This window comes from Plutella xylostella, chromosome 7 (assembly GCF_932276165.1).
Source record: "Plutella xylostella chromosome 7, ilPluXylo3.1, whole genome shotgun sequence".
NCBI lineage: Eukaryota > Metazoa > Arthropoda > Insecta > Lepidoptera > Plutellidae > Plutella > Plutella xylostella.
Genome location: NC_063987.1, coordinates 9,037,779 through 9,065,357, shown reverse-complemented (window position 1 = coordinate 9,065,357; position 27,579 = coordinate 9,037,779). Strand labels below are relative to the sequence as shown.

Genomic DNA, 27,579 nt, shown 5'->3' with positions numbered 1-27,579 from the left:
ATTAATAAATTCCTTTTGTCTTATAGACGAATGATTTAATGATATATCTAATATTTTTTACGAATGACTAGATAGTATATTTGATGAATCTTTTAAAATAAATACGTATACCTACATAACAAAGACGACATATTTAGGTGGAATTTCACCAAACGCTAAATGTATTTAGTGGACTGTCAAACGTCTGTCAGTTAGTGCAAAATGTATTTAAAATTTGATTTAAATACAATTTTAAATACGTTTAGCGTTTGGTAAAAGTGACCCTTAAACTTTAAGTGAAAGTGTCATAAATTAAGGCAAGTAACAGTTTATTTCCTATGATAGTTGGAAAAGTGGATCCTCTTTTAAGGTTTTATATAAAAAGATGCGGTTTCTGTAATTAGAAGATACCTATTTACTTAACTAAGTTATAATAAGTCTATAACAGTAGACAATTACATACACCAACCGTCACAAAACCCACAAATGTGTCCATAACTTTAGCCCGCGATCCTCCGTTCATTTTATTCTACTGTCTAAATATACTAAAACTAATAATTTCGACAGCTGAGTACAGCTACCGTCCCGTACCCGTGTTACTACTTATACTTACATTTATTACTTACACTTAGATTTCCTATTTCATAATAATTTACTTCACTGCTGACAGCCTGTTGTCTTTTTCATATTTTTGTATCGTCTAGGTGCAATGGTTTTGAACCCGCTTCGAATCGTACTTAAACATATTAAGAATCTACTATTTCGCTTATCATTCGGGTAGTTTAAAATCTACTTATCACTATATATTGTAGTGTTCATAAGCAACATTGAATTTGGATATATAATTAACTTGAGGGGTAACCCAGCAATGTAAAGTCAATCGAACTGTAAGGCTGCATCTACTTCAAGAACTGAACTAATCCACTAGGCTGGAATCCACTACCGACGTATGGCATAATAATGTCTATTGCCAAAGAAATGTTGGTTGCGCAATGTAGGTAGTGCACCGAGGAGGGCGCGGAGAGCCTGTGTTAGTGCCAGGAGTTGCTGGTGGGAGAACTGTCGTGCGTGAGCCCCGGGCAGCAGCCCCTACCCTTGTTTCTGAGGAACAGGAAGTACGCTATACAGAAGAAGGCGTAAGGCCACAGGATCGCGAGCGGGAGCTGCCACTGCCAGTGGAACGATGCTGATGCAGTCTCGATTGTGAATCAGTTCTCTTCGTCCTCATCTCGGAATAGGTACGTCGACCTGCGAGAGAACGGGATATCATGTTAGCGACAGTACAGGGAATAGAGAGAAGAAAAGAACTAGTGATCGCGACGCATTAGTAACAGTGGCTACTGTCAGTTAGTGGGTATTGCTGCAGTTTCCCGAAGAAACTTCCAGTAGAGCAATATTAGACACTTCGGAAGCTCAGCGGATGTAGAAAAGTAATGAAACTAAAGACATTATAGTATGAACACAAAATGCGAGTACAAAGATTTTAGAAAGATTTTGAAATGGAAAAATTTCTAATTCCGCATGAACTCTTTGAAAAATCTACCGATAAAGCCTTATAGGAAAGCACCGAAGAGTCTATTATTGCAATTGAGATAGCTGAAACAATTTTGTTACTTTAAATAAAAATACACCAAACACCAATCAAGGGATTCCGCTAGATCTGCCAACGCCCACTCGCTCACATTATTCTACTTGCCACTGCTAATAAGGCCTTTTTACAGCTTGAAAGTAATAGCTATAATATTCAACTCATAATGACGCAATAGGCGAATATAGTAAACGTGCATATTCTAAAGATGGTTGAAACTAAGAAATCGGAATGATTCTCGAAAGGCTAGTAAGTAATATTGAACACTACTTACTGCGCCTAAGATAACATCTCTTGAAAGGAGAGCATCTCTGACTTATTCTCTTTAGTGTCCTAACCTAGAAAGAAAAATGCTGATTTTCTAAACTGTGAGTCAGGTTTTAGAAAGAAAATCTAGCATCTCCTCTTCGTCCAACCTTAATCCCTGCATCCTTATTATCTTTAAATCTGAAATCATTAACTGCACAAAAAGACAAGACACACATGCATCGTAAGTATAAATGGGAAACCCTCACCAATAAGCCAAGTTGAAGAGAGCGAAGACGAGTGGGAAGGTGATTCTGGAGATGACGTCTATTCGCTTAGAGCGCGTTGGAAACTTGGACATCCAGAGGCGACAACAGTTCTTCCTCGGAGGAGCCATGTGCACCTCGCACTGTCGCATCTTGGAGTCCAGCACAGCGCCGCGCATCAGAGGTTTCTGTTAGTTGCAGACCAGTCAGGGGTGACGAGGACACGGCATGTACCATTCCTTATAATCTATCCTAAGGCTATCGTCACAGTAGGTCTAATACTATGATTGGACTTTCAACTAAGGGTATTTAAAGATATAATTGGGGTGTAAGGACTTATGGGGACTTATACTTTATGGGGAGACTCGGTGAAATAAAAAACTCTGGTTTGTAAGTTTGTTGTTTGTATAGATTGATTTTCGAAAGATAAGTTATCTGTAAACTTTTCAGAATTTGATAATTTACTACCATAGTTTCTTATTTCACCTTCTTTGAGTCTTTCCAGAAAGCATAGTTATTATTAAAATAAATAGTATATGGGATTATCTTATGTTACCAATAATATTTCACAAACAAGAAGAAGAACACAATTAAGTCATCAAAGTATAAAATTAATAACATCACTGGAAACAAATGTAAATTTACGAATAAATAATGTTGTAGTACTCCATCATAAATTCATAAGCAAATAGAGTATAAGAAATAAGTCTTTTTTGTGTTATAATACGTTTCTAAACACATCTAAACAACGAAAAGTAAGAAGCGGTATTTGATGGAACTCTTTGTCTAAATCGAAGCAACAAAAGATCAAATGCGATCTCACCATCGCGAAGGTGGCATTGCTGTCAGTGTCCAGCAGGTCTGACGCTGCATCCATGCTTGCAGCCGCCTCCATCTCCCGTCGCGTCTTCTTCATATTCTCCCTATGCATGTCAGACCGCGATGCATAGTTCACGAGGGCAAACTCTAGTAGCGCCCCGAATACGAATGTTAAACAAACGCCAGTCCATACGTCTATGGCCTTTGTGTATGATACTGGCGGGAGTGATGCGTTGATGCCTGATGATTGAGTGGCCATTGTGAGCAGGGTTGTCACACCTGGAATATAGGATAATAATTACAGATTAGATAGAAGGGCAATATTAAAATATTATAAAAAAATTTGGAGGAGTCATAATATTTGAGCAAAATAATACATCATCTGTGGGGTTTGACAAGGACTTAGTATCATGTTTTTGCTTACCAAGAGACACCCGCGCCGGCACAGCGCCCTGATCCAGCCAGAAGGAGACCCAAGAAACGATCACCAACATGCAGCAAGGAATATAGATCTGGATCAGGTAGTACGAGAACTCTCGCTTGAACAGCAAGTCTACTTTCAGACAACTGTATTCACCTGGAAATAATGTTAATTTTTGAGTAAGAACTTTAAGAAACAGGATGCTCTATAGTATCAGTATTACCTATGCGTGAGATATAAATCTACTTAGTTGAATATGAAACTATTTCAAATTATGACTACTAACCTTAACTAAAATTAACATTAGTATTATATAGTTTCTTAACTAATGATTAATTTTTATAGGTAGGTATCATACTATTACTGTTAGCCTGCATTACTCACAGCGACATTTTATTTACCTACCAATCAATACCTCAAACAATCAGTTTGAAGTGAGATGTTTGGATTCATACCAATCTTTATTCTTTACATAAACGGTTACCTGTGTTAGTTTTGCTGTTGCAATAGTCAGTCAAGAATTTTTCTAATGTGAATCGGGGTAAGTGTAGATTTTTCACAACCTGTACTGGGTCGCCTTCCTTCCAGAGGAACACAAGATCGTCAGTCGTCCAACCATCTGGAATATTTACACACCATTAAAATTATCCTGCAATCAATAAAATTGAAAGGCAGACCAAACCACTACTCTGCGATATATTCTTAATTATAACTACTTACTCTTGTCAAACAAGAAAATCATTTTAAAACTAAGTTTAACCATGCCTAAAAAAACTACGCTAAGGGCTAAGGAAAGCCATGATAAAAATCATGTGATTATATCTAAGCCGGTTGATACTCTAAAACATGCATTATCTAAATGTTTTCATAAATCTATAGGTTATGAAATACTGGTTTAAAGCGTCACTCTTTCAACCAACTTACTTCCATTATGAGTTAATTATGTACCGTTACAAGTATTTTTATCATCGATATGACACGGAGCACGCCATTGCATGACGTGTATAAACTCTGGCATACCTTCATGAAAATCTAAATGTGGGGTGCAAATTCAAAACTGGTATTCCCTTAAAAGGGTATGCCTTAAGCAGATACATTGCTGTGTCTGTTTCACAAGTCTTTTACTTTAAAGATGTTAATGTCAAACAGTCAAAAATCGCAGTGCTCTTAAAACCTGTTAGTCCTCAGGAATAAATGAGGTGTGTTGGTTAGAGATTGAAAAATAGCAAACAAAAAGTACTTACAACTGGCCATCCTCAGGGAGCAAGTCTGTTTATCCAACGGATACAACTTGAGGTTCATGGGGCAGGAGAGAGTGAGGGAGATCCTGATGCTGTAGAGCACGTTGCCGTTGGGGAAGATGCGGATGTACACGTTGGGCATGATGATGTTGTGGAAGTGGCCCTCCTTCTCGTTGCTGAAGAACAGGTCCGGCATCCACACTCGGTTGGCCTCAGTCAGCGTCAGGTACTTGAGCCGGCCTGGGGAACAAGACAGTCGCGTTTGATTAGGAAGCAAAATTAGCTTTATTGTTTACAGCACATGCTGAGCTGGCGCCTTTTTGACACTCTGGACAGAATTTTGTGTTTATTTATTTATTTCATATGTAAATCGGTGTTGTGTAATTTTTTTTCATATACAAATTAACACCTAATTACCTAATATTATAATTATGTTGAAGTCAGTGTCAGTGTGTCCAATAAATGTTTCGTTCTTTCAATACGTATTTATCCAGAACACACAGAAACAGCTCATAGAATAATTTAAACAAAAGAGCTTGTGCAACTTACCGCCCAAGTTATTAAATTTCAGTCTTTCGTCAAGCCATTGTTCTCTGAAAGTCAGCTGGACAGAGTATTCCTGAAATCATCACAGCTCATGAAAAAGTTCCTTTACTGTCTTTATTTTTTGAAAGTTTATGTCCTAATTGTTTTCAGGCAAATGCAATCTTAATTTGTGTATGTTTGGCATTAAGACACAAACTTTACTGTAATAATCTAAGTAGGTAAAAATAAACAAAATAGATAATAATCAATTGTTTTTTTATCTATGAAAGTGTTATTAATAATGAGGGATCATACGGACATTAGAAATAAGTTTTTCTTAGGTAATAGATAAACAGTGCAGAAATGTTGTAACTCTAGGCATAATTGGGACTAATTATGCAAGAATTTCCCTCATCATTAATATTTATAAATTAAAACTTACATTTTATCACACCCCTAATTAGGGGTTTTAGTAATTACTAAATTTTGTGTCAATAAAATTGAGTGCATTTTCTAGATGATTTTATGCACTAGGCAACTAAAATCGGTTAAGTGAGCGAAATTTAATTTGCCCGCCAATTGTGTTTCTTTATTAACACAAATTGTAACATTTGTTTCAGTTATTGCAATTCACAATTACCGTATGACTGTTTATACTAAACATTTTATGACTAAGTTAAAATTTACGCTTTTGTAATCTCATTATTAAGTTACTTTTTTATTATTATTTTTGTAAAACCTAGTTATTTTAGTTTAGGTTTTGCATTACATTTTTAATTTGGATTTATGAATTGCAAGAACTGTTACAGTTAGGAATAGAATTAAAATTTTAGTAAGGTGATGTCGAGTGTTAATGCAAGATGCATTAAAGGTATTAAAAGGTATTTTTGAAATATAAATTTATATTTAATATTGCAATGAGTACACTCGACATCCCGTGGGCAAGTCAAATGAAATCTTCTACTTCCAGAGAAAGCTTGCAAGTACGACGACTAACCTAGAATAAGTGTCTACAAAATAATTATATTTACGACTGACATCGATTTTACTTACAATTGACAGGCATGCAAGATGACGGAGTTTGCTTTTGGAATTAAATGAGTATTGACAAAATGTTTCTAATCGTAGGATTGTGGAGAGTCACTCCAACTTTAGAACAAATGGACGAACGGAACCTTATGGCTCTCATGCATTGGATAGCAACTAGATAGAGTCGAGGTTAACGTTTCGAAATTTGTCCTTCGTAACTAGAGAGTGACCCCCCTCAACATATTTATCATGACAACTAAATATTTTAAAAAGTTACCGTTGCGTAGTGATAGTTTGATGACTTAGTTATATTCTTATTTGTTTCATGCTAAAGCTAGAAAGTATTCTAATCTTAGGCAATAAAATCAATGCTTATGAAAATGATGTATCAAGATGATTAAGGTGATCAATGAGGACTGAAGATTACATTACTGTAATGTATTTTCAGCATCAAATTGGACAAAAATTGACAAAATATAATCTTTTGGCGCCCAACGTGGTGCTCTATTTCCCGATCCCATGATGGGCGCCAATTCTATATAAAAATATGAATAACTTTTTGTTAAAACTCTCAACTGTGTTGGTAATTGTAGTACTGAAATGTCCACTTTCCTTTCTTTTCTCTTTCATTTCTATCCTAACAAAGGCTCAATCAATAGCCATCTATGTTCTCAAACTCCAAAAATATTGTTAATAAATAGAATGTGTATGGTTAATCCTACTCCATTAGAAATTATGTGCCAGCATTAACAGTTCCCATCATATTCCCTAATACAAATACCGGGTATATTTATCACCCCCTTTATACGGGGAAGCGATAGCATCGGCCATCAGACATTGATAAATTGGCGGGAACATCATTAGGAACGCATGTGGTTTGTTCGGCTTTGGCGGAGTGCCACAATGTGCGGTATGATGCCCGCCTGATATCAGACTAGAGAGCTAGAGCTGAAATGTTTTGCACCTGCCTTGGATAACAAATATGAACAAGATGGTGGCCATGTCACATACAAACACAAAGCAAAAACTGTCCCCATTTTGTTTACTGTTAAACTTTTATAAGTTTAACCTATATAATGACCAATCTTTGTGCCAATGAATAAAGTACGAGCTTAGTGGTAGAAGTGTTATTTGTAGAGACGTTTCTTTTGCACTGACACTCCATCTAGTTCGAATCAAAATATCGTTGGCTCCTGCCATTATATCGTATATTACAAACATGTTTAACCTGAGTGAACATCAAAAGGGTTTCAAAATGAAAGGCCTGACATGGTTCCGTTATTGAAAAGTAAGCGCCAATGAGGCATTAGGCAAGTGTTAGAATAAAATCTTAAGAGTTAGAATTATTCTAAGAATTAAATCTACAAAGCAGTACGCCTACTGATTGATTTTTCAATAGCATAATACACGACCTACTAAATTATTATTTATAGTGTATTGGGTTACCAACTACCTATTTGTCATCTATAAATTATTCTTAAGAAATCTACATAATACGCAAGTATTAAAATGTATAAGTAAGTAATAAGGGTATCATTTATAGAGTCTGGCTACCCAATGCGTGTCCTGAAGAAATCACAGATAATTCAAAAAAATTATATGTGGTATCACTGTCTATTGAAGGTAGGTGTAGTATAAAAATGATTTGATACTTGAGTATTTTTTACACTACGACTGTCCATTTGACAATGATTTACTCTTACCTAATAGTTTTGAGAGAGCCATAATTAATAGCCATTTATTCTTACTTACTACACATAAAAGAGGATATATATCTGGTTTTAACTTCCTCTGTGGTCTAGTGGTAGAAGCTTCGCTTCACGACCCAGAGGTCCCGGGTTCGATTCCCGGGTGGAACCATCAATTTGTGTTTCTAAATTGTGGTTCCAAGTTTGGTTAGGACATAGAAGGCTGATCACCTGATGTCCGAAACAGTGAAACGATCCATGCTGTCGGATGGGCATGTAAAGCAGTCGGTCCTGCGCCTAGCTCTCTCCAGTCGTGTCGGTCAATCCGTCCCATTGGGTTATGAGAGTGATGGAACAGAGAGTGCTCCTGTGTACTGCGCACACACTTGGGCACTATAATCTACTCCTGCGTAGATGGCTGATCTCAATTGAGATTGGCCGCCGTGGTCGAAATTCGGCTAGGAGGACTTTTTATATCTGGGTTTGATTCGATGTTGTTACGTAAGCATCTATTTATGAAACCTGTAAGTAGTTTGTTGGTTGAACTGTTTTCTTCCACGTTTTGCAACCATAGAGGAGGGCGCTCGTTACGCACGGGTTGAACAGATGGGTCTTAGTTTGGAGAGTAAATACGGAATTATTTACTAATCATTTTGAAAATCCAAATCTTTATTTTTATCAAATCAAATAATGAAAATTTAATTTTGTTGATTCTTTTAATGTTTCCAAGATTATCTATTAACATAAAAAAAATAATAAATAACTACGTCGAATCGAATAATAATCCTTCAAAGATCAAGATTACACATTTACACAGTATTTCTCTCTAACTATACCTATAATATCTGAGATCGCCTGTAAACATTGTTGTTTTTCTTTGTATTAAACTTCTTTTTCTTTAAACTTGCTTATCATAATATGTAGCAGCTTTCGAAAGTTACTTCTTGTTCTTCTATCCATATTTTACGGTGTTAATAAACTATTATTGTTGAAGAATTTATTTGTTTACAAAATACTGACATTGGCTATCATAGACTATGACAGCTAATTAGTCTATGATAATGTGGCCATAAAAAATTAAAAACAAAACGCTCAAGTCGGAGATATCCTGGTTCTAGTCTATCTATAAAATTGACTAAATATGAAAACAAATTATTAGAAAATCACAAAGTAAGTTTCCAAAAGCGAACTTCGAACATGCACTCATGCCACGAACGACAACAATCAAAACAAACGAAAGCGAAGCTCCCCAAACTTACCGTAGACATGTAGAGCATTCGTCGATGGAATGCTTGCTCTCATGCAACCTTCCTACTCTACGCTACGACGGTTGTGGCTGTCAGTAACCACTTCGTTCAAATATCCAAAGCCTTAAGTGCGGGCGAGCGATCCCCTCCCTCCCTCCACCCAACCCAAGGAACGCTCTTTACACAACACAGAGATCCAACAAACAAGACAATACCAAATACGGAACGTACAAAATAACACGACCAAAATAGTTTTTAATTGTTTCTCGTCAAAAGGAATGCATTTGTGACAGAAAAAAGCTGATGGAAGTAAAAAAATGAGGGTAAAATGAAAATGATGGTATTGATGATGGTGTTGGGTGCGGGCCGCGGTTTTTCGTATTTTTTTCTTTGTGTCTTCTGCTTTCTACAAGCGTGTTTTTACACGATCTTTTCTCTTTCCTATGTGTTCAGTTATTTGTGTTAAATAGTGCTAATGGTGAGGATATTTTTTTCATAAATCCTTTATTTTAACATGATTGGTGCTCTATACAGAGTTTGGTGCCAACTGTATGCGAGATGACGGCATCAGTAAGTAGATCTTAATTAATTTGCATTGATTCTGTGCTTATATCGACTCATTAATTACCTTCGCCTAAAATATCAATTTAAAACATCTACATAAGAATTTGATTTATAAACAAAACAAAATAAAAATTCTACTTACTTTTAAGATTGTTGCACACAATAAAAAACCTATACTTAAACAAATATGTGCAGCTCCGCACCTTAAAATATTGTTTTCTGGGTCAGTTACTCAATCACACATTGAAGGGTTAAAATAAAAAGAAAAACTGTGCAAAACACAAAACATCGAAACCAAAATAAAATAACACAACTGAAAGGAAACCACATACACATATTCGAATACGATACGATACAGCTTGAAATTTATCAGCGAGGTGCAGTTATTGCCATATATTATGCCACCTTGTTGAATGTCCAATTTTATTACAAAGAAAGCCTTTTCCCTCTTTAAACTACAAATCACCGATCTAAGAATATCTATCGAGAAACGAAAATAAACAAAATTTAATAGAACATTGAAGAAGTTATGAAAGTTCGTAAATTTGAATATGACTGAAAAGAAACTTTAACGATGTCATCAGCGGTTGTTGGTCAAAGACTTTCGACTATAATAAAAATGTCATTGGTTAGTCAACTTGTCTGATTCAATGCTCAACTCACCATTTTATAATCATCTATTTTGCTGATTGATCGCAGGTACAGGTTTACCCGCACCAACGTGGGAGCGTCCCCTTTGTGACAAAACAACTGGGTAAGTCTCAAGTGTTTGCCAAGATATATCACCTAACATTCAGTGTAACACCAGTTATAAATGTTATCATAAATATGAGTAAGATGTTTGATGCTAAAACGGAAGCGAATGCCATAAAGTAAGAACAAAAAATTGTAACACCCCCAAAAATGTCCTGCTAAAAGTCAGAGATTTGAAGCGGTCAACATAAACTTGTAGAAGGCCTTGAAGATTGTATAAAGATGAGAGGTTCAACTGAAAATATTTCAACAAAATTACCAGCTTCGGAATTTCTAAGAATGAGACATTCAATTTTGTTGTGAAGTTAAAAACGATTTTGGTCGAAGAACACCAATTGAGAGTAATTTTAGGAAAACAAAAAAAAATATAAAAATCAAAACATTACACAAAACTTTGGGGAAATCTCTCAAAGTGTATGCCCGAGAGATATCCCATTTCATTTGACTTGACGTATTACTTCACGTGCGCCTTCCTTCTTTAGATTATCTTAGGCTAATGCATTTAAGTAAGTATACCCATTCCGACCTAACAACTTACCATAGTGACGTCATCAATCTTTGATATACTTCTGACAAATATATTGACGCTGACTACAGCCGGGCCATCTAAGTACCAAGCAAAATATATAAGGTTGGTAAATTGAGGAAAATAATCAAACTAAACCCTAAGGGAACAACACAAATCTTATTTTTGCAGCCAGCTGGATTATTTATAACTCACCTTTTACCTGGAATTGCTAATATAAGTACTTATTTATAAACACATGTGTAGGAACATATCGATTATGTTGGCGCTTCAACTAAAATAAAAGTAACACAACTAAACTTCACGTTGAAAACAAAAGCATACCTAAGTACAAGAGAAAATAAAAATGTAAATATTCCAAAGCAAGGAGAAAGAAAAAACGTGTAAGGTAGTGTTTTTGAAGCGAGGTTTTAATCAGAATTTCAATTAAAAGTTGATAGAGAATGTTCGAGGAACGTTTCTGTTGTAAATAATGAAAAACAGAGTAGAATTAAACGCTTCCGAACAAGTCCAGAGTGATTGCTTTTATTTCAAAGCATTTCAAGTGCTACAGTTTGCGACCACTACAGAAGTGTGGATGGAGAACATTGTAGCACATCTCTATGATGTCGTCCAGATAGACCAGACTTCGGCTGGGACAAAACTAAAACATATTTCCACATAAAAAGAAAGTGTCACAATAACTGTTTAGTGCAAAACTAAAATAAAATCTACCAATAAAGAAGAAAATTATAATACACTGGGAAACAAGGAATCAAAACTGACATCCAAAATGTGTGCGAAGAAATTCAAACATTGTAAACAGATAGTTTCTTATTAAATACCTACATATTAATTTTGAAAAACACACGCCCGCACTCAATGCGGATGATAAAATCATGGAAACAATAATAGATACATATTCGTAGACTGCCGCAAAACAAAATATAAAAGTACTCAGAAATAAATGCCGTGGTTGCTACCTAGCCACCCAGAGAAATACACTTCAACCTTCAAGATGAAATCCAATTTATTAAAAGAAAATATTTTTGACGATATTTTTAAATTCCACCATCTTGAAAGTCGCAATTTTTTTAACCCAACGCAGGCAACGATAATACACATCGAGACTCACAGTTTTTTTTTAATTCTATGACATAGACTAAGACAACGATCTCTGCAGCCAATCCATCAAGTTGGGTACTCCGTACTAACCATATTTTGGTCGCTAATGGCAGCGATACTGCGCACGAACGTGTTAACATTAACTATGGCGGGCCCATCTGTCGAAACGGCGTAAAAAATCAAACAGTATGACGTCTTTAAAAAGTTACGCCTTGGACCCATCAGGATTTGAAGAAGAAAATGATAAAAAAATCCTCCCTCAAATATTTATAAAATTAACATACAGAAAAAAGTGACGATTGAATTTGATTATCTTACATTAATTGTACCTACAATTTTCCAAGATATAAATTATTATTTTTTTAAAACTATCAACAGCCCATGAGCAATTTTTTTAAATAAAAATTCAATAGAATATGCACAATATACAGTTTGATGCTTGATAATTCATTACACGTCTCTCACAGATGTGGTGGTTAAAACCTAAATGCTTCAGATTTTTACACCTAGAACATAGCTATTGTAAGTATTTTGACTACCTGATGAAAGACACTTCTCACTAACTGACTTCTCTCTAATTCAGTTTTATACGTAGCATAAACCTCCGCATGATAATAAAATCATTTACAAACAAATATTATTAAGACAAAGACAAAAAACTTAGGTAAAAAATTCACCGCCAAAAATTTATACTTTTTTATGTCGCCTAGCCAAACAGCCTGTCAGTTTGTTTTTTTAATTAATTTGGCAAAGGACCTACCAGTGCCGTTGATGCCCGAGGGCCGGATCCTGGCGTCGTAGCGGCCAGGGCCCAGGATCTGGTCCAGAATCTGCTTCTCCTTCTCTCTGAAGTTGATCTTTGCGTTCACGCATCTGGCGGGAAAAAGTTTGCGTCATTAATATTGTCTATGGTTTGTTTTTCTTTGAAGAGGAAAGAGGTTTGACTTTGAATCTTCTTTTGGTAAAGAGGGTAAACAATGGTAAATTATGATAGAATGAAACTGTACTATGGTAGATAGGTACATTTAGCTTTTCTCCCGATATTTCAATTAACTAAAATACAAACTTTTCACTTTTGTCTAAAGAAACAAAGACTCAAGAAAAGATTGAAAGCATAACATGACGTAATTTTTACGTTGAGTAAAAAATAGAATCTCGCGCCTATTTTTCAGCGTAATTTGTTTTCATTACCGTCTCGTTTCATAATAACGCGCCGACAAACGAAAGACTGTGATGAGTAAACAGTGAAAACGTTATATTTATGTTCGTAGTAAGAAACGTCGTAAAAAATAATAGATGAATGATAAACGAGGATGGGGAAAAAATATGGAAGCTGCATGGTGTTGGTGTAGTACTAGGTACCTTGCAATACTTAACTATTAGCTATTGAATAAGTATTATTATATTTAGTTGTATGTGTAGTTGTTATATTGTGTTCGTCTTATACCACGCAGGAATGTGAAGCATACTATTAATCTTTCCTACTATTACATAAGTACCTATTTACAGTTAGATTTATCACTGTCATGCATTTTTGGATTCAAGAATGTACCTAGGTAATTTTTATAAACATTAAAATTCAAATATTTCGTCATAGTCATCCCAAAGTGATATTAATTTTTCTCAAAACGTGAAACGAATGGGCTCATTAATCATTAAACATTCTTACGAACCGCATTTTTGCTCGCATTTTATTATTTGCTAACTTTAAGATTTTTTTATGTGGCATAATAGGGGTGGCGTAACTTTTTGGTCATCTTGTCACCAAGTCAGGTTGAGAGCCACTGTTCTTGGCATCCCATTCAAGATGAACACAAATTATATAAATATTAATAGGTATCAAATTAATAATCATAATTATAAATACTAAGAAACTCTGCACTGACGACGACATTCGTCATAGGCTAGACATTATAATGTCACTTCTTCAAAGAGGTCCTGAATGCCTAGCACGGTGCGCAAGACACCAATACGTGACAAAGGTTTTGCGTCGTGCTCACTCACATTGCTACGTGAGCCAGTGCGACGGTTATCTTTTGTGACGTCTTGACGTGCGCGTCTTGCGCCCCGTACTAGGCTAGCTGAACAATCTGAACATCGTTCAATGGATGATGATGATGATGACTTACTCTGTGAGGTGCGCGCAGTACAGCAGGAACAGTACGAAGAGGGCACATGACGGCCGCAGGACGTCCATTCTCCAACTGAAACAATCATGAATATGCTTTATGTTATCATCAGGTCATATCTGCCGAAGAACCCGTAGGTATAAGCCATCGTAAATGTTCGAGAACGAAGGACTTATTCCGCTTCCAGAAAGAAGCATAAATAATATGCCCATGCAGAAGTGGCTTCTGATGAGTGGTTATTGATACAGCAAAAAAAGTATATCAAAGTCTTCTTCGAGGTTTCATTTTATTTTATTTTACAAAAAATTCATTGCCATGAAAATAAATTATGCAAATCATGTGACATTATTCTCTAATCTGTCTGCATTTCTGTTCAATACACGTTAATACGAAGACTAATTCGACGGAGCGTGGCTGACACAGCTTGGCACAGCTATAACGATACAATTATAATTATTACTAAATCACTGTGACAAGTGAATCGGCGGTTTGAGAACCGTCTGAAAGCCTGAACGTTTAAATTCATAAGTTGAAAGAAAGTAATTGTAATAAAATTGTTGCAAATTGCATAATTATTCACTCTAATTTAAGGTAAGTAAGTAGTGATTCTTATATTGATCGATTACTTGTATGTTATTTTGCTTTATCAAACGGGGTTAAAGTAGGTAATATGAGTTACTCATGAGTCAACAATATTTTTTTTTCTTTTTTAACATTAGTACCTAACAAGATATTCCTACGATTCATACCAACTTTCAATATTCTAACTCAAAAATTAAGCGAGTAACAGCCAAATGAGGGTAAGTAATACGAGGTATAAAAACGAATGGTATAACATTCACAAGGTATACGCCCATCCTAATCCTAACTAATATTATAAATACGAAAGTAACTGTGTCTGTCTGTCTGTCTGTCTGTCTGTCTGTCTGTCTGTCTGTCTGTCTGTCTGTTACTCTTTCACGCCAAACCTACTGAACGGATTTGAATGAAATTTGGTATACATACGGTCTAGACCCTGGGAAAGAACATAGGCTACTTTTTATCCCGGAATTCCCACGGGAAAACTTTTTAAGGCGAAGCGGAGCGCGCGGGAACAGCTAGTATGATATAAATTTATTAAGTATAACGATCACTGTGCATAACAAACGAAAGGCATAATTACTAAATACATAATTTCGTAAAGAATAACGTTCAAAAAGTATAATTTCAATTGATATAACGTTTAAAATGCATAACGTTTATAATATATAACGTTTATAACATATATTCTACAACGGATATAATTATCATAATGTATAATGCACAAAAAGTATAAAAGATTGTCGTATCGTATTTTCATTATTATTGATGTTATGTGGGGGGAACGCTCCGCTCCGCTTCGCTGCGCTCCGCTTTGGTTTCGACGAACATGTGCACCTAACACGCTCCTCCTCGCTTTGCTCGTCGTCGCACCTATCTTTTGGTTTTGGTACTAGGGGTTTTGGCATTATTATTATTATTGACGCTATGTGGGGAGACGCTCCGCTCCGCTTCGCTGCGCTCCGCTTTGGTTTCGACGAACATGTGCACCTAACACGCTCCTCCTCGCTTTGCTCGTCGTCGCACCTATCTTTAGGTTTTGGTACTAGGGGTTTTGACATTATTATTATTATTGACGCTATGTGGGGAGACGCTCCACTCCGCTTCGCTGCGCTCCGCTTTGGTTTCGACGAACATGTGCACCTAACACGCTCCTCCTCGCTTTGCTCGTCGTCGCACCTATCTTTAGGTTTTGGTGCTAAGGCGTTTTGACATTATTATTATTATTGACGCTATGTGGGGAGACGCTCCGCTCCGCTTCGCTGCGCTCCGCTTTGGTTTCGACGAACATGTGCACCTTACACGCTCCTCCTCGCTTTGCTCGTCGTCGCACCTATCTTTAGGTTTTAGTACTAGGGGTTTTGACATTATTATTATTATTGACGCTATGTGGGGAGACGCTCCGCTTTGGTTTCGACGAACATGTGCACCTAACACGCTCCTCCTCGCTTTGCTCGTCGTCACACCTATCTTTAGGTTTTGTTGCTAAGGGGTTTGACGGTGTTGGGTAATTAAACACAGATTATGTTATTATAATTATGTTAGTATGTTTTATGAACTTTATACTAAATGATAGTATATATTTTAAACGATATACGTAATGTATGTTATACGAATTGATATTAGTCCTCGTAAGTATTATATATTTTGATATTATATAAAATGTACGTTATACCAATTGAATCTTATACCTTATGAAAATATAGATTTTGTTGTTATACGTAACGTTCATTATAAGGTAACGGGTCCATATATCGCGGTATTCAAAATGGCGTCCTTATTTCGAGTTATATTTATTTTCATGATTATTACTCATTTTAATAGGTTTGGATACTCTAAAATTACATTTAATCGTTCATTATCTTTAACTGAAACTACTTGATGTAGTAAATATGTTTAAAATTGCCTAAAATTACTAAAAACTCATGTAATGTGCCGTGAGGGCGACGCCGCCATGTTTTTCATACAAACGCGACACGGCGTACGTAAGGCCAGCCATATTTAATAATTGTGTTTTTTAATATTTATACGACGTTCAACTTTGTAAATAGTTTATATTTAGTTTATTATATTCTTATACTTACATTAAATTTAAATTTTAACTCTTTTTAAACTAATTTAACCCCTTTAAACTCAAAAACAAAATACCTCGGTATAAGGGCCTGATTTTTATACGTTGTTCCTAACTCCGAGTTACCCTCGGTATAAGGAAAAATACTATGTCATGATTTTTAGCTTATAACTTTACAAATAATAACATTTGAAGTATATGCTTGATTACATAATAATAATGATGAACGTGACAAGCTTATAACCTAATTCGGCGGTACAAAATATCCTCTAGGAATCTTAATATGACACGATAATTGTTGACCCAAAAATCATGGTTACATAGAAAACCTTAACTTAGTATGTATATTTGAAATGATAAAAAACAGTGTTATTTCATCGCTATTAACGTAAGTGATACATAATTTTACCAATATTTTATGTATGATTTGAGTAACAAATCTATGTTGTTTCTAAATCGATAATTTGATAACTCGGAATATGGATTATTAAAATACTTGCTGAACCCCTAATATGGAGTATGACATTTTACATAGGTAGGTACCTCGGAAATCGGAATATGACTACATCACACCTTCGCAGTGTCATCCGATGCCGTCATCAAACCATAAAATCAAGATGAATTAGCGACTTTCTTCCTAAATATAAAAGGGGTGTGGATAGATATGCCTGACTTTACGAAACTACTACTAGATACTACCTACTTATTACTCTTTATAAAAGAAGAAAGAAAGAAATTTGTAGACGTAAAACTTTATTTGGGTGAATAAAATAACACACACGACCGTGGAGTTTTTATAACACTTATATACACAATTGCCTAATTTCATTTCTGTATTTTATTTCCATTATCCTTCTACTTCGAGGTCTGATGGCCGTTGTAATATTGTTATCCCAGAATTCCCAGATAAATGAATGTCCTGTATACTGCATTTCATGTTTGGTTTAGGGGTCTGGTTGATTTTTTCATTTTCTTGTTGTTGTCACTGAAAAATAAAGTAAGTAGGTAAATTGTATGGATAGTTGACAGAATTAAGCTTATCCTTATAAGTTGGTACCCATTTTCACAAAACTTAGTGAGTTTAGAAACGAAAACGCTAGAACAAAAACCTAGGTTAGTAACTAAACTGATGCCAAATTACTGATAAAAACATAAAAATATTTCCATTTTACGTAATTTCCTAAAATAATTCGCACACAAGCTTACCTTATCGATTTTCCAATTGCATATTGCAAATACAAACATAATAATTTAATAAAAGATGTTTGTTTTCTAATGTAAAGACTTAACAAAAATACTTTCAAAGAATAGCGGCAAACTTTTCGGCGGAAAATTGAACATGGCGCCGGCGCGCCTCCAGTCCAGCGCGCATGCGCCATAGAGATGTACCTAGTGCAATGTTCCTTGCTTCCGACCTATGCTTGAATGAAAAAATAATCGATGCTGGATCGATTCCTGGGTAGATACTTTTATTATAATCATATTCGTTTATGGTAAATACATTAGGTACTCATCGGAAATTAGTACTGATAAGGTATTTGGCTTTTGTAAGTATTCGATACTTTTCCTCATCCCTTACACATCTACTTTTATTACGTATCATCAACTTTTAAACATTTAAGTAAGAACATAAAATATCGTGGAAAAATTTTAGACCTTACTTAGATAAAAACTACTTATAGTAAAAAATGTTTAAATCATTCGAGTTCAATAATCGATTATATTCGATTACTGTCACTATTTCATCAATTTACCCCATCTCTACTCTATTTTTTAGGGTTCCGTAGCCAAAATGGCAAAAACGGAACCCTTATAGTTTCGTCATGTCCGTTTGTCCGTCTGTCCGTCTGTCACAGCCGATTTACTCGGAAACTATAAGTACTACAGTGATGAAATTTGATGGGAATATGTGTTGTATGAACCGCTACAAAAATATGACACTAAATAGTAAAAAAAAGAATTGGGGGTGGGGCCCCCCATACATGTAACTGAGGGATGAAATTTTTTTTTTCGATGTACATACCCGTGTGGGGTATCAATAGAAAGGTCTTTTAAAATGATATAAAGTTTTTTAAAAAACATTTTTCTTAAAGTGAACGGTTTTTGAGATATCAGCTCTCAAAGTCGTAAAAAGTATGTCCCCCCCCCTCTATTTTTATAACTACGGGGTATAAAATTCTAAAAAAATAGAGGTGATGCATGCTAATTAACTCTTTCAACGATTTTTGGTTTGATCAAAGTATCTCTTATAGTTTTTGAGATAGGTTGATTTAACTGTAATGACATAATAAGTTTATTATATTTGCTGCTACGGAACCCTTTGTGCGCGAGCCCGACTCGCACTTGGCCGGTTTTTTTTAATCGCTTGGAAAAGTCCATAGAACATCATAGAAGCATTATGAATATTTTTTCTAGCCAATGTTACCAGTTGCAATAATGAATTATGAAAATGTTACATAAATAATAGAAATTATCACGAAAACCAATATAAATGGAGAGTATTTAATTCTTTTCATTATTTTCAACTACTATTTAGAATAATTAAATTTATTTGGAGTACTTTAGGGTTAAAAAAGTATATCGATATTTTCGATTGTAATTTCCTTATGTTCATGGCCACACTCATGGAGCCACTGACAGGACTAACTCGGAATATGGAACAGGCTACCTCGGTATATGGAAGAAACCATAATCCTACCTCGGTATAAGGGCAAATCGACATGTGTAATAAATTATATTTTTTTAAGTATAATTAATGTGTTATCAATGAATCTGTGTTAAGAAATATAAAATTTAACGTATATTCTTACAGAAGACAATATTTCACATCAATATTGATGGTTACAAATGCTTATTTTTCTTACTTACTTTCAAATGTTGTTATTTACCTCGGAATATGGACCCGTTACCTTATGTTGTGAATGTTATTAATGTGAAATTATACATTTCGTTTTTATACGTCGCAATACGCACCCGCCAAATGATTTGTAAAAAATCCGTCGGGTGTCCATTACTGGTGCCGTTACGTTACTTATAGATTTCATGTAAAATTTTATTTTCTTTTAGCTTTTCAAATTCAAATTGTGTTCCATAACACGCTTACAAATCTAGCTTCAATTATAAATGTGCTAAATCTAGACCAGAGCACAGAATAGATGAGTGCCACCCACGGCTCTACACGGTCTACTGAAATGCTAAAGGTTTGTGAAATTTATTGCCTATAACCGTCTGAAAAATTGATACTTACTAGCAATTGGCCAGAACCGGCAATAATTGTCCACTATCACATAGCTTAAGTGGGTGGAAACGACGGGTCTTTGCTCTCCGAAGTTTTAGAGCCGCTGAAATTTTCAGCATTGACAGTAGAGCATAGATTTCACCAACGGTTAACAGGTAGAGATTGCTACTAGCATTAAGTTCATCTTTGTACAAATTTACATTGTGCAGTAAAGAATTGAATAATAAGATAACCTAAAATAAAGAGCTTTTGAGCTTTCAAAACCATTCAAGGTTTAATATATTCTTATTTAAGTTTGATGTGTTCACTTTCTAAGCAATATGTAGTATAATTGTATGGGAGCTGTACACACACACACATCAAACTTATAACAACCATCTGTTTTGTACTCGGTATTACTAGTGGAAGGAATGTGGAAGACTGGGTTACATACATATTTTCGTCTGACCATTTTATAATATTTTACAGGTGATTTTCACTTGGCTTCAGCCCAGAATTTCTCAGATTCGATTCATTACACTGTGATAGTGATAAAGTACTGTGGGTACTACGTAGGTATATTACAGGACACAGCAGTTACCATCTTTCCCTTTCAGATTTGTTACAATACTTATACAATAATTGATATACAGTATATTTATTTATTTATACTTACTTATAAAAACAACATTTTAGAATTAAAATAATTAGATACCTGATATAAGTGCTTTATCGTAATTATAATATTGAAAAAAAAAACAAAGAAAAAATATTGGAAAACTATTTAATAAGTGCGCGAGTCCGACTCACATTCTTGGTGAAATAATAAATATTATTTTATTTTTACATAACATAATACAATCAATTTCACGAATAAAACTGTAACTATGCTACCATCAGCATAGTAGCCCGTCCCCCTGCCGCGAACTAACTTCCTAAATGTTACTTCGTTTTGCCTTCGCGATAACCCCACTGTTTACTCAAAAGCTTTCACAACTTGCTATTGAATATAGTATCCTACCTAATCCATCTGCCATTGCCATAACGTTGTTGTTGAAATGCCAATTTAATTAGCCATCTTTCTTGGCAACTTGGCGTACCAGGCGACTTTATCTCAGGTGTAAATGATTTATCATTATATGGTTTATGAGAAAATTTTGTGAAGTCGAAAATTTTAAATGTTTGGTAGGCAGAAAGTGGGTTGATAGGGCCAAATTAATATTATGGTATAAATCGTATACTTATGATTTGTTTTTGGCCATTTCCAGCCACATTCTAGGTACCAAATATTTAAAATTTCTGACTTAGGGGCCGTCCATTAATCACGTGAGGCTCAAAGGGGGGGGAGGGGGTACTGAAAACCTCACGAAACATCACGAGGGGGGAGGGGGGGTTCTCGTTAGACATCACGTGTATTATTTTTTTTGTCAAAAATTAGGTATTTCTGAACCGATATTTTGGACGGCGCAAAAATTTTAATGATTTGTAGTATGACCTATATTTTTTCTAGTCAAAATTTGCCTTTACATAGACTTCCAAAAAAATACACGTGATCCAGGGGGGGGGGGAGGGGGGGTTGGTCCCAAACCTCACCAAATATCACCAGGGGGGAGGGGGGGGTAAAAAAATGAGAAAAACGTGATTAATGGACGGCCCCTTACCAAAAATTAAAAATACCTTCTATTCTTGTGTGAGTACATTATTTTGTTTTGCCGGCACATTATTTTTATACGTACCACAAACAATAGTTTGTACAATGTTTGCGCAATAGTTATTTGGCGCTGATTCAATGTCCAACCATGTGATTAACCGACAAACTTTTATCGGCTCTTTTTTATCCTTTGCCTTTCCACATCTGAAGGCACAAGACGTGACAAAAGTTTTTCGTCAAAATAAGGAACTAGGTATCTATTATCAGTCCGTTTGCATTGTTATTCTTTCCCACTTCGTGTGTAGAAATGCTTAGGAAAACTTTGCCAAGTTTTCAGTTCAAATTGCTACTAATTATGGCGTATAAATTCAGGTGAAATTATGTGTTTTCGTAAAAAAAACTCGCTAGTGTTTTGGTTGTGTGATTGATTGTAATAAGTAGGCAGTTGTTTTAGTTACCTCCTTATTCATCAACACCATACTGCCGAAATAAAATAATACGAGTAGATATACAACTTTGAACTTTGGATAACTCTCAAGTCTACTTGCTTATGTGTGTTATCACTATCAGAGAAAAATCATCCAGCTTTCCTCATCCAGCCACTATCGACTACCTACCTATCCAAGGTCTTTGGTAGAGCGGCATCCAGCCCATTTATATATGTTTAGAAAGATTAACTAGGCATGTACTGACCATTGAAATGATATTAACCATACAAAACGCACGGCAAATGTATTCCATGCACCAAAATGATGCATTCATTAATTTAATTTCGGTCAATTAATTGCAATTGAAAATAATTGGTGGCGGCTCCGCCGTATTGGACAATTAAATAACTGTTTGCGTCAGTAATTCAGTATTTCAGTTGTAATTTCGGTAACATTTTGATATATTATGTAACTTGAACAAATAATGGCTATTCCCCCTTTCAGTTCTCTTTCTCTCTTCCACGTTTAATATTGTTGACCCATCCAATGGGTTACCATGGCATGTGTTGCTTAAATTCAATGATCAGTTACTATCACTGAAGCTAGCCCGACTACGGACGCTTCTGAATTTATTTACTTACTGAAAACAATAGGTATCGGAGAATTATAATTATACAAGACCTCCTAAATCTCCCCCTATTTCATGGATGTTCAATAAAATACTTTACTCTACAATATTAGACTCATTATTCAAGCCGTGTGTACCTAGTACCTAATGGACAAATTGGTTTCAGATGAAATACGAAGAAACAATTAACTTTCTTATTTTAGTTTTGACAGGAAAGTATGGATTAAAACTAGCAATCATTCAGATTCGAGTTAAACATATCCCGAAATGTACGATCGCTAAACTGCTCAATTAGTCCCTTGAGCCGAAAGAGCACGCGAAAATTGAATCAACGGCCGCCATGTTACCGGAAATGGGTCGCCGGAAGTTGCTACATTAGCGCCGCGCGGGAAACTAGCGAGTTTACAGAGATGGCTACGGGCTGAGCATTACAACTTGTTTCTTTTTTCGAGCGAAAAGATAGGTTGTTTTGCAGTTGAAATGGATGGATAGCTAATAATTTCTAATAAGTACCTTTTTATGTGAGAGAGAATTTTATAAAAATTATTATTAATTATTTGCGAAGTAATTCATAAAACCTTTGCGAAACGAACCTTGTAAGCTTCGTTTCGTTTTTTTATGTATATAGGTAGAAGGTATGGTTTTCCCGAAGGAAAAGCTAGACAAGGCACAAAGAACAGACTACACTGAGAGGTGTTTACGAGGAACGCTAGTAAACAACACAAGCTTTTAGTTTGAATCAATATCGCCGTAATGGAACTTAAAATCATGACGGAGCGATCTGATACGAATCTTGTTCTTGTTCATAACTTCTCCATTGTTGTTTAGTGGAATAATGCATCGATGGAGCGCGAAGTCATCAATCATCACAATCCATCACGTCCCCACTACTAGGGCTCGGGTATCCTTCCAATGAAGGAAGGGTTTATGTTTATGCCTAGTCCACCACGCTGGTCTAGTGCGGGTTGGCGGAGCTCAACACAAGCAAGCTTGAGCTGAGAGAGTTGCCGGGTAAGTGGTAAACCCGACTACTGTAAGAATGTTTTCAAGCTGCCCGAAAGCCTCTGACTGGGGTGGTCTATATTGCCGGTTATTTCAATCGGTTTCCCTAGAAAATTCACCCTAGGATGGATTCTAAGAAACGTATGTCTATAATGTCCGAGAATTAACCCTATGATGCTACTACAGTTAACTAGCAAGTACCTACTAGGTATTGTATGCAAATAACATTAACTGTAATAGAATGTAGTATATTAGTCAGGAAGCCATTGTGGTATATTAGGAGGTAGCCGCATTGGATCGGGATGAGTGGAAAATTAAAGGGGAGGTCTTTGCCCAGCAGAGGGAAAACACATAGACTAATAAAAAAATAAAAAAAATATATAATATATTAGCCAAAAGTTGAACCTCATCTACTCGACAAACTTAGTTTCGTCAGTAGCAGCGGGGCCTAATACTTTTTCTGGATTTCCGCCAACTTTTCTGCCAGGTAATTAACAGAAGTCTTCGGCAAAAGTTTTGACAGTTGTTGACGTACAAGTGACAGTTGAACTATTTTCAGATCATTTGTTTTGTCTGTCGGTGGGTTAGATAATCTTTAATGATTGGTAGTAACTTAGAGTGGTAGTAAGAAGTGATTTGTTTTTCATGATTCTATAATCAGATGACAGAAGCTGGTGTAGATTTTTTTTCTGTAAAAACTATCTCTTTCAGAAAACTATAAAACTATAGTCTAAAAGTGAAAATATTTTCAAAATACGCTTACCTTCAAGGAGGTGCAATCACAAAAACAAACTCTTTTCAGTAGTTTCAAAAACTGCACTCCGAAACTAATTTTAAAAATAGCCAGCATGCACTCGCGCACTTGCCAAAAAGCATTCACGGAAATAGCTCACCACTTTTTAATAATACATTTTTCTTTCTAAAGTTTTCAGTAGTTGAAGCACTTTATGAATGCACTTTTGCTTTGGAGTTTTATTTTGAGACCCGTGTGTTCGCGGCGGCGAGTAGCCAGCTACTGCCGATAGAGCACAGCGCAATATTCCTTGTGTTGAGGCCATAGGCTGATTGCGTTGAAACTCTTTGCCGCGGTCAACGTCAATAGAAGCGAAAATGTCAAAGCGTAGTCTACGTGCGCGGGAAATGCAAGTGAAAATTAAATGGCATTTTTCATTTTTCCTATCTTTCAGTACCAATACCGCACCGCTCTACCTGTGTTGGTTTTTTTTATTCCATTCGATCTTTTCAATAGCTTCCGTACAGGAATATAAGAATATTATCTTCCAATTGGGTAACTTATATTCTCGCGCACTTCACCAATCATTAGGTACTTTGGATCAACATAAACTTTGTAGGTAGCAGCGATTTGCGTTGAAAAGGTAAGTGACCCCCAGCCTCTGGCGCCGCTTACAATGGCCGCTTTAGTTACTAGGTATTGTTAGCCGCGAGTAGGGGTGAATGAAACTTGATGAAAAACCTATGACCGTTGAAGTGGCTCGTTGTAGAGAAAAGAGTAAAGGATATCAGTAAAACCACCACATTAAAGGTAACCCGTGTTCCTTAAAGGTACACACTGGGCAGTCAGCGACTGAAACTTATCTAACTGGCCAATCTGCCCACGATCATAGATCCTTAGTCTAGTGTTGGTCCGTAAAGCGCCCCAAGTACATTGAACTAATATTAGTAGTAATATTACAAGTGCCTAGGTATTATATACCCAAATTATCCAAGTGGAAAATGATAGTTATCTTAACTTTACCTTTACTGCCGTTATAATATAGGTATATAATATTATTATGTTTTAATTACATTAGCCGGTGTTTTGTGTGCCTATTTCACTTCGTTGTATATAAGGGCGTGGTTGTCTACTGCAGCAATAAGTAAATAGCTCAGAACTCTATAGGAAATACATTACTATGAAAATTATTACATGTCCTTTCAGAGAATCAATATTTTTAATAACTAGCTGTAGTGTTAGGCAGGTGTTGGTTTTAGTACCCATAGACATGCTTAATACCGAGTACTAAAAGTTGACGTGTTGGGTACATACCTACCTACCTATTGCACCAAGCAGTGCATATCTAAATATGTAGGGGCACTTTATAAATAGGGGCAATTACACAAAAAACAATACATATTTTGACTCTAAAATATAGTTGGAAATATTAGAATAGTACCTACCTATTGGTTAATCAGTATACTCACGAACGCATTAAAAGAATCCTATGGTCGCTAAATTACACCTTATTTTTAATAAAGTATTCTATACAGGCTTTAAAGTGATAATGGTGAAAATAATGAAGTTCACTTCTATCTGCTCCTCCATTGGAGCTCATGTAACCTGATTCCACCCACCATAACAAGGTGCTAGTTATCTAAAAGTAGGTACATACCAGTAGTATCATCCTAGTAAAGGAAACATAACAGCAGACAAATACCAGTTCAATCAATCATACAAACTAGTGACCCCTTTCAGGCCATTGCCTGTCCATTAGGGCTCGATCTAAAAATAACATCTAAAGAAATTAATAACTCCACTCACCTCAGCAAACCATATTCGAGCAAGGAGGCTCCACGTACTGCTTTCGAAAACCAAAACCTTCGCAGACCAAACGTCCGCGCACGTTCTTAATTTAAAAAAGAGGTTTGATATAAAATGAGGTTTAAAGGCGGTATAAAATGTTTTTTTTAGTAAAATTCGGTGCGTTACGGGCGCGGTACTGTGCCCTGGAGCCGGGGGGTGGCGGGGCGGGGAGGGGTATCTGTATCGATCTGCGCAGCCTCCGCCGGTCCGGCTACAGGCCGACCAAGTGCCTCCGCCGTGCAAGGAGTTTGGAACCTCAATAGTGATGCAAACTTTTTTCAGCGTCAATGTGAGTTTTAGCGCCACCAAACCAAGATGGCGACTCTGCCGCATGCGGGCGGGCGCTTCAGGTGAAATTCAAAATGAGTGTTTTGATTGAGAGTCCCGATATAAAGTATAAGTAGCTATGAGATGAGATGTGTCGTATCGAGATTCTGATGGATCGCGGATGCTAAAAATAGAACGGTTTAATGTCGTGTTTTACGCACGGTCGCTCGCGTAATTTTACGACGGTAAAGTTAATTATTAACATGTCACTAACATTAACATTATTGATAATTTTTTCAGATTTTTCAGATGTACCTACATTGCACTAATATTTGCAGGTAAAATGAGAAAAACAAAATTTAAGTACTTTATATGTACTTATTTTAAAAGAAATGACGTACCTTTACTTTCTTACTTATTTCGAATTTGTTTATTTATTATTCAGACCCAATTTCGTTTCTATTTATTATATCCACTTCAGCGCACCCTCGAGCCCTAAAGTTTATGAAACAAATAAATATGTAGCATTTTTCATATTTGCCTGAATCCGCTGTTTAGACTTCATCAGTTTTCTGCCTTAGGATAGGAAAATTGCAACGTGGCTTGCCTGAATAATTCACGAAAATGTCAAAAACTGGGAGAGGTCCTAACTGATCAGAATTATGCTTATCGATTATCAATAAAATCTATCATAATATCTATGTAAATGTGAGATACCTAAGGGTCACATTACAGGGGCCTATCGCGATGTCAAAACGAAATAACATTTACGAAGTAAGAGTAGTGTAGTGTTAAATTCAATACATTCTGAATACGGAAATAGTTGCCAAAATAAGTTCGCGATAAATACACTGACTAATGAGTATGGATCACAAAGCCATTGTGGTATGGATGCACATATATGACGAAAATGGAAAGGCATAACGTACTGACAGTCAGAAAGTCGGTCATAACACTCATAACTGATCCAATAAGGTTTCCGTTTTTTCTCTTGGAAAGTTTTAACCAAACACTTACAGAATGGAAAAAT

General features: G+C 35.8%; 1 protein-coding gene across 7 annotated transcripts; it reads right to left on the bottom strand.

The window, feature by feature from the left end:
• Positions 1-597: 597 nt before the first annotated feature.
• Glucl (glutamate-gated chloride channel) lies at positions 598-26,432 on the bottom strand. Of its 7 annotated transcripts, XR_005253705.2 has the most exons (12): positions 24,465-24,778; positions 14,126-14,200; positions 12,757-12,869; positions 10,277-10,347; positions 5,110-5,179; positions 4,564-4,800; positions 3,804-3,938; positions 3,323-3,475; positions 2,903-3,177; positions 2,083-2,267; positions 1,842-1,905; positions 598-1,227 (listed from the first exon to the last, which is right to left on the bottom strand). XR_005253705.2 is itself a non-coding variant. In XM_011556931.3 (11 exons), exons 2-11 carry the CDS (start codon positions 14,191-14,193, stop codon positions 1,188-1,190), a joined length of 1,344 nt encoding a protein of 447 aa, XP_011555233.1. In that variant the 5' UTR covers positions 14,194-14,200; positions 26,241-26,432; the 3' UTR covers positions 598-1,187.
• Between the last annotated feature and the right edge of the window lie 1,147 nt (positions 26,433-27,579).

Bases quoted from the DNA above. Each gene is read 5' to 3' on its own strand.
- Glucl (XM_011556928.3), bottom strand. From the start codon at position 14,193: ATGGACGTCCTGCGGCCGTCATGTGCCCTCTTCGTACTGTTCCTGCTG. The intron at 5,180-10,276 runs GTGAGTTGAGCA...TGATGATTTCAG, and splicing joins AAATAGATGATTATAAAATG to GAATACTCTGTCCAGCTGAC. The intron at 3,178-3,322 runs GTAAGCAAAAAC...CCTATATTCCAG, and splicing joins GCCGGCGCGGGTGTCTCTTG to GTGTGACAACCCTGCTCACA.